This window comes from Oenanthe melanoleuca, chromosome Z (assembly GCF_029582105.1).
Source record: "Oenanthe melanoleuca isolate GR-GAL-2019-014 chromosome Z, OMel1.0, whole genome shotgun sequence".
Taxonomy (NCBI): Eukaryota; Metazoa; Chordata; class Aves; order Passeriformes; family Muscicapidae; genus Oenanthe; species Oenanthe melanoleuca.
Window position 1 is genome coordinate 73484434 of NC_079362.1, and position 8573 is coordinate 73493006.

An 8573-nucleotide genomic window follows, 5' to 3' on the forward strand; every position below is an offset into this window, starting at 1 on the left:
AGAGAACAGAGCAGAAGTTTTTTCTAATGTGAAAATGCATTTCAGCACAGAAATGAACAGACTTCTGAGTTTGCAAAGTTTTACAAGGGCAAAAAAAGTATTTAAACATGAAGAAGGCACTGCAAGTGGTGTTCAGCTCATACATTTATATGCAGGAGCAGAAGCCTACCCACAATTGCCTGAAGATCAGTTAATTTTGGGGAATTGGGCAGTTTGGCAGAAGGGAGGGGCCAACCTTTGCTCCACTCAGGCAGTGTCTACTCAGAACCCAGGCTCCACTCAGGACTCAGCCTGAGTGACCTCTTGAGTGCCTATGACATCACTGGGTTTCAGGATGGACTGTGTGGCTCTTATCCAGTATCAGGACATCAAAACAATGTGCAGGGTCAGCTTGAATTGCATTGAGTTCCCATTCCAGAGTTTAGAGCTGAGGTCATCCTCTACCAGCTGTGCAGAGCAGGTCTCCATTGACCAGGTGGTAACACCAACCTGCAGAAAAAACTGACTACAGATAAATCTCAGTAAAGACATAAAATCTTTGCAGGTACTTGGCTAATGCTTTATCTCGATATTTTTTTTCCCAGTTTCTTGGCTTACTTTCTTTCCAATGAAAACTGAGAGTAAAGCCAAATCTCTTGGTATCATCATGATACCTTGCAAGCTTTTCTGTATTTCTGTTAAATTTTCCATTGTCAATCACCAACTGAAAAATTTCAGCTTTACTTTCCAAAAAAAAAAAAAATAAAAAAAAAATTAAAGACACCTCAAATATTGGAATTTAGAAAAAAGATATGACTTGAAAATGTACCCTAACAATAGAAATAAAAGGCAAAAGGTGGACAGTGCATTTGAAGAGTATGCCAAATGTCTGATTTTTTAGATCTTCTGACCTGAAGCTACTCTCAGGATATGGGAGGGAGGGACTCAAAGGATTTGGCTGCTTAAGGCTGAAGTTATTGGGACTACTTATGTCAATCACCAGTGAGGACAGATGAGAATAATCATTTTCTGTGACAGGGACTTAACCTTTTTTGATCAAATTTCTGGGAAATAGCTTGCTGCCACTTGCCTTGAGGGATCTTGAATCCACAGTTTTTAGGGGTGACCTACTTGGAAGGAATTTTGTGCAACTAATTAGCTCCTCCTGAGCAACGTGGATATTTCATTTCCTTTCTCTTTTCCTTTGGTACCGAAATGACTACATTCTTCTTTTCTTTTGTCCTTGAACCACAAACTGCAAATGGGTTTTATTTTTCTTTTTGGTGTGGGGAGTGGGTTACATATGGAAAATATATTTTTTTTGTAATTAATGAAAACCAGACTTTGGGAAGTTGGCCATTCCAGGTCTTTATTTATAAGAGAGCATATGTCTGTGTTTTGTTTATGACTCACTCCTACTTCTTACATTGTAACTTGGGTTTGTTTATGCAAGCTCTTCACTGAATCCAAGCAACATGGTGGTATAAGAGCCAATAATTTATGTTCTCCAAGAGGGGAGGCCAGTGAATGAGGTTTATATGCTGAATCTGTCACAGCCCATAGAGAACAAGAGGAGATTCTACAACTTGACAGCTCCTGGTTATCTACAGAAAATGCTACAATAGCAACTTTATTTAAACTACTGCTGGAAGATTAGCCTGTTAGCCATGAAGGCAGAGATAACCCCCAAATGAACCTTTCTCAAAATCTTGCCTGCTCGGGAAACTTCAAGGATTTCAAACCCTTGACAGTCAGGTGTAAATTAAGTTTGCAAGTAGATGTGGGCTGAGGTTAATTTAGTGGGATGTTTTATTCTTACCAAAAAAGAAATTCTGAACTCTATCATTTCTTTCCCAGCAGCGCAGAACGGATATGTTAGGAGTGAAAGGGAGCACCAGTTATTGCAATAGCAGAATTAATACATTCTGCTCCCTTCACAAAGGGGTAGTTACTTCTAATCTGTGTGCAAATCCTGAACTCTGAACAGATGCCATGTTCAGGAAAGGACAATGAGACAATTTAGGCAAAACAAGCAAGGTCTCGTGTCCTAAGCAAAGGACAAGGTGCCAAGAAATTCTGGGTACTCTTCCCAGCTCTGACAATGACTCACAACGTGACCTTGGCAAGAGACTTAACTACTTTGGAGTTTGTTCAGATCTAAAGCAAGTGATCTGTACCAGGGGTAAGCTTACTTTGGGGGGCCATTAAAGTCAATTATATGACTGAGTAGTTTCAGCTAGTATCTGAGGAGATGATAGTACAGAAACCCAGGCAGGGGTAATGACTTTGCCACAGATGAAGTGACCCACACATCTTGTCTCTGCCCACTGGTTTCAGCAACAAACACTTTTCATACTAACTGGCATTCATGACAAGAATTAAAGGGTGAATTGAAGAATCAGGATTATGTCTTTGGGCTACAGAAGGTTTAATAGTTAAGTTGGGCCAATTTGACAACTATGCTAAGCTTCCTTCTCCCCTATTAAAGGTTGAAAAATGAGGATGAAGCAAATCCATGCCAAAACATTGCTGTAGCAAAAGCTTTGTTGCTTTAGAAGAGGGAACAGGCAGAGTGAAATCTCTGAAAACTACTTATATGAAAGTTATATTTTTATCTGCTCTTCATGATGCTGGAAGGAGTCAAAGAAGAGTTTCCAGTCACTGTTGTTTGACCTGTTCCTGTTTCTCTCCCTGTCTCCCAACAGCCAGCTCACCACTGAAGAAAAGGTTCAAGCGCCGTGAAATTGAAGCAATCCAGTGCGAGGTGCGCAAGATGTGCAACTACACCAAGATCCTGTCCACAAAGAAGAACCTGGATCATGTGAACAAGATCCTGAAAGCCAAGCGGCTGCAGAGACAATCAAAGACAGGCAATAACTTCGTGAAGAAGAGGAGGGGGCGTCCTCGGAAGCAACCCCTTTCCTTTGACGAAGACTCCAGAGACCAAATGCCCGTTCTGGAAAAATGTGTTGACCTTCCGAGCAAAAGAGGTCAGAGACCAACACTCAACCCTGTAGTATTGGAGCAAGCAGCCACTCAAGATACAATCATGGCCACCATCGAGGCTGTCATACACATGGCTCGAGAGACACCCCCGCTGCCGCCTGCTCTGCCTCCTCCACCCCCTCCACTCCCTCTCCCTCTACCCCGGGCACCCCGGGTTGGAAAAAGGAAGAACAAGTCCCCGCAGGAGGAAGAGGAGGACGTGAAAGTGAAGCGGCACCGGAAAGGCAGAGGGAGCGAAAGCGAAGGCCTTCCCTAAGGCCGGTGCACCTCGTCAGATGCTGGGTGCCCGCAGTGGAGCGCGCCAGGACTGGGGGACAGGAGGTGCACAGTCCGCCTCACCCCTTTGGCAGCACCAGACTGACCTGTCCCTTCAGCAGCCAGAACTCATTGCAGAGAGCTGTGCCAGCTGGGGCTCGCATCTTTCCTCTTCATCGCTTTGACCCAAGCCACCCCCCCAGAAAAGAGGGGGGAAAGGCGCGGGAAAAGTGGGGGATACAGGGGAGGGATGTGTGTCAAAGTTGGAAAAAGCATGAACTCTGCCGAGTATCCAAAACTAATCTGAATCTCAGCATTGCTGTTCTCATACCGTACCCAGAGGCGGGAAGTCATCCTCGCAGAGAGCTGAACGTTGTCACTAAGGGTGCATGCTCGACTCTGATTCTGTTTGGTGGGCCAGGTGAAACTATGAGTAACTTTATGATAATATAAATCACTGAAAAATAAAGAAAAAAAAAAAAAAAAAAAGGAACAAAGAAAGAAACAAAGAAAGAAACAAAGAAGAAAAACACCCAACAAAAAATAATGTAATTTTCTCAACTGTGATATTGGTATAACCTATTTGATTTTTTTTTTTTCCAGTTTTATATACCTACCAGGCTTTGGGACAGCATAGGCCAAAATGCCTGGCTCCTAGAACTATATATTTCTTTCTCATTTACTTGCCTAGTTACAACTAGCTGCAATATAGGCAATAGAAAATTAGAGCCTTACACGCGTGCACACTCGTTCCGAGTGCTATCCCAAGAAATGATGGAATATCACAGCATTTAAAATGAGGTATACACGGATATTTGGTTACAATAGCATGTTTATATGAAGCAACTTGGCAATGGCATGTGAAAAAAGGGGTCATCCATCAGCCAAGTTGTTTTGATGCTCGGTACATATGAGTAGAGAACAGCAAGACACTTCTGGGGAATAGTTATAGTAAACATGGAAAAAAAATTCACCAAAAAAAGAATATAAAAAAGATAAAAGAAAAAAAAATAGGACAGAAAAGAAAAATAGGATAAAATACAGGGCCCAAACCTACCAAGTTTTTACCATCTGCAATTCCCAGTGAAATTAACGGGAAAACCAGAATATGAATAATTTGCATTGGGTAGCAATGCCTTGATATTATCTTTTAAAGAAAATAGATAAAGTAGATTGTTTTAAAAAGCTATAGAACAAACCCTATGGATAATAGATTCTTTCTTGGCAATTATTTCTGAAAAAAAAAAAAAAAAGAAAAGAAAAGGAATAAGTGTTCTTATCTGAAAATAGAAATAAAAATGTTCAAAGGGTATCACCACTGCAATTGTATTAATGCCACTTTGGACATGTTCTCCAAGTTGTGGTTGCCTTAATAAACTAAAAACAATTTTTTTTTTTTGTACATAATGTAATTATAAAGCTCTCAGTCTGCATGGATGCAAACTGTGTGTGACAAATCGTCTCTTTAAATGGTCAGTTCAAATTGTACATTTCTCATTCGAGTTGTCCGTTAGCCATTGATCGAACTTGGGTAAAATACCCAAGCTCCATTTCCACAGCCCAATTAAAATCTTTAACTAAAACAAAGAATGAAAAAAAGCTGTTCCATTGCAGTGTCAATGCTTTAAAAAAAAAAAAAAAAAAAGTCAATTGTTGAAATTTGAAATAGGTACTTTCAACTTTATTTCCTTTCTTTTTAAATCCTGCAATGCACTCAACACCTAGCATGGCAAGATGGATATCAAAATGGGAACGGGGAGGGAAGATTCCACCATGGGAGGGGGATTGGAATTACTTAATGGTTCACAAGCCAAATGCTATTCCCTTTCTCGAGAAATGTTGAATTGGTTTATTGCCAAGGAAGCTTCATATAGCACGACACTAAAAAAAAAAAAGAAAAAAAAGAACCACAAGAAAACCCCACCAAAAAAACAAAACAACAAACTCAACAAAAAGTCCCCACGAAAAATATTGTGTTTCTATTCTGTTATTTATTTACAAAAATCATATCAAGACTATGGTGTTAGAGGAACACTGTAAACATACAACTCGTTGTTTTTTAGAGACTGATTTTTCTTCTGTGATAGCACCTTAGCTTATTAAAACTGAACGCATATGGGGATAGGATTGCGTCGGGGAGCTGGAAGAGGGGATGTATTTTTTTTATTATTTTGTAAGACTGGAACAAATTTTGAGGTCCTAACTCCTTAAAACTGATAAGAGGGATCGCAGAATTTTGTTTCCAATTTGTTTTGCATCATTCATCATACCTATTTGTGCTTTTTGTTTTCCAATTAATGCAGCTTAGAAATAAATTGGCTGGTTGCTCGTTCTGTTAAAAACAATTTTGCTTTTCAGCTCTCTTGAATTAGCACAGTGTTATTGACTGAAGTTGTAGGCCTGCAGAAAAACACCCCTAAACCTCATTGAACTCCTCTCTTCTTCCTTAAAAAACATTGGATTGAGGTTTAGTTAATTTATAAGTCTTTCTTTCCCCAATCTCCTTTGGGCTTGAAAGTAGGTGACAGTCACTTAAAATGACAGAAAAAAATCATAAGTTTGGTATTCCAGGTAGCTGAAATTAAGCCAGACAACAACTTATCCTTAATTTTATCTCCAGTGATGTCTTTCCTAGCATTGAAGGACATTTCAGCATGCAATGTGTGAAAAAAAAGGTCTGAAGGCAACAAATTCTGTCATCGAACACCCATCGTGGCCTCAAGAGGATCAGAGTGCCTGTAAGGGCTGGATTTGGGCTGGACCTTTCTGGACACACTGGGATAAAACTGCCCCAGGGAAGGATAATTGAGTGGCTGCTGTCTCCTATGCTCCTGAGCTCTGGGAAAAGAACTCTCTTATCCTTCCAAAAAGTGCTATCCAAAAAGCTGCTAGAGGCACAGTGTTTAAGGAGAGCATCCACTGGAAGGGAACAACCCCACAGACCCTTCATTGAGCAAAACCATGAAGAGGTCCTGTTTGTCCTAGAGAAACTAAGTTCAGGACTTGGTAGCTACAAGCTCTCAGCATGGGATGGGCTCTGTCCAGAAGCTCAAGATTTGTTTTTTCACGGCAAGAAGGTGCTGGAGGAGCGTGGTGCTGTGGTACAGCTCTGGCTGTTTGTCCACACAACACGCTCAGGCAGCCGGTGCTGGGCTGATGGGGAGAGCAGCTTGTCAGTGTCATAAAGAGCAGACTGGAAATACTGTTAGATGGCACTCAGAATTTGTGTTCTGCATGTTGCATAGTCTATAAAGATGATAAGCAAGTTGCTGACAGAATAATATTTTAAGGCGATGTACTACATGCAGATCATAAAGGATTTAGTTTTAGGGCTTAAGGCTAAAATCCCACTCCTGCAGTTTATAACCCAACAATATTCCAGTAATGAGCTTTTTTGATTTTTTTCCCTTACCACAAGGAAGATTTACTGAGGAACTCTCTAGATTCTCTCCACACATTTCCAAATACTGTATAAAACTAGGGTGAAAGCCCTTTTGCTTACTAAGACCAAAAAACCTTTCAAACACCTCCACTGTGTCACAGATTAGCACACATCTGAGCATGCTTCAATAAAAACACAAAACAGTATCACGTGGCTGTGAGCCATATGAAATGAGGCCACGGGTTTGCATCCACTCTGTGGGTCTTTTATTCCTCAATCCAGTGTAAAACCAGAAATGGGGATAAATATTCAGGGAGAGAGGAAAAAAAAAAAATACAAAAAAAACCAATACCACTTGTGTCTCCAAGACCTTCATGCTGCCAGTTTCTTGAGCCCTTCAATATTAAATTTTCTGTGAAGCACCTTTCATGTTTTTGGATAACTTAAAAAAAAATGGAAAAAATAAATTGAAAAGAGGTGAAACCAGTCATCAGCTACCCAGGTATCCTACAGCATGGCCCATTTGGCAGAAATGTTGTGGAACACAGAATATTCTTATTGTGACTATTTGGATTGCATCTGGTGCAATGGGGTGCTGGTGCATCATGAGGGCTGCTGAGCACTACAATAAAGCACCAAATAAACAGAAATTGCTGTTCCAAACACAAGAATTTCCCCAACTCTTAATTTCACAGGCCCTGATTCAGGACTGCACTTAAGAATATCTAAGGAGCATCCTGATGGGTTTGAAAAATAACTAAAAGTGTACAGAGAAAAGGGAAACAAAACAAAACTTAAAAAAAAATCTAAAAACCAATACCAGGATGGTTTTCTGAATTGAAAAAAATAATAAATATCTTGCCCTTTTAATGCCTCTTCTTTCCATAAAATCCAAAAACTGGGGTGCAGCAGTTCTGAAATAATTAGAAGCACATTTCAACAAAGGATACATATTGGAGATCTCCTTAAGATGCCTGTCTAGGTTGCATAAAACACTACATAGAAAAAAAAAGAAAAAGAAAAAAATATAAAAACATGAAAAGAGCTGCCAATTGGACAACATGGGGAAGCAGTTCAATCCCATGTTGTTTTGTTTTACTTTTCTTTTTCTTTATTTTTTAAGCTATTTCTTAAATAATAAATGCACATGAAGTGTTAAATATGTATATACTGTATTTCAAAAAAAATTAAAAAATCAAACGAATGGGGCACAAGATTGTTCTATAAGTCGTGCTGGCTAATTTTTAGTTTGTATTCATAAGTGGTTTTTAAAAGCCTTTTTTAAAGTGTAATTTGCATGTTCTACTTTGATTGTATGTAAACATATTTTAGAGCAAAAAAATGTATTTGTATTTTATTGAATATAGAGGCAAGAAAAAAACTTGTACATTGTTTGAAATGTTCTTTTTGTAACAGTTTTTATTCATGAAGCATTTTTGTACATTTAAAAATGGATATGGACTTGATGTTCTTTGAGGCTTAGATACATCTGGCATGCTTTAATGTCATGCTCCTTCATGATCTTAGATGTTGGTTTTTAAACATTTTTTTCTAAAACAAAGCTCAGTCTTTTCGCTACCAAATCAGGTTAGCACAGTATAGAGCACTTAACTAAAAAAAAAAAAAAAAAAAAAAAGTTAATCCTATTCATATGTTATTCATTGTGTGAAATTAAAGGAATTCAATTCAGTCTAACATGAGTTGTGAATTCTTTTGTCTTATTTTCCATCTGTTTCCCATCACTAAGGAGTTTAATAGCTTTTGGGATACTAATACCATGCATTCACAAGCCCTCTTTATGGTAATGGAGAAAACATGCTTTGGTTCTGTTCTTTTTTCTTTTCTTCCTCTTTTTTTTTTTTTTTTTTTTTTTTTAGTTTTTCCCAGAATATCCTTAAAAGTTAAAAATGGACTGTGCCATGGGCCCCATGGGCAGAAGGGGGGATATTCA

The 8573-nt window shown here is 39.0% G+C and overlaps 1 protein-coding gene across 2 annotated transcripts in view; it reads left to right on the forward strand.

Moving 5' to 3' along the window:
- Nucleotides 1–8317, forward strand: part of SETBP1 (SET binding protein 1) — a 266971-nt gene extending 258654 nt beyond the window's left edge. For both annotated transcript variants that reach the window (XM_056513669.1, XM_056513670.1), the window contains one exon: nt 2685–8317. In XM_056513669.1, the coding sequence (XP_056369644.1) occupies nt 2685–3241 (557 nt within the window). In that variant the 3' untranslated portion in view covers nt 3242–8317. The remainder of the gene's footprint in view (nt 1–2684) is intronic.
- Nucleotides 8318–8573: the final 256 nt, after the last annotated feature.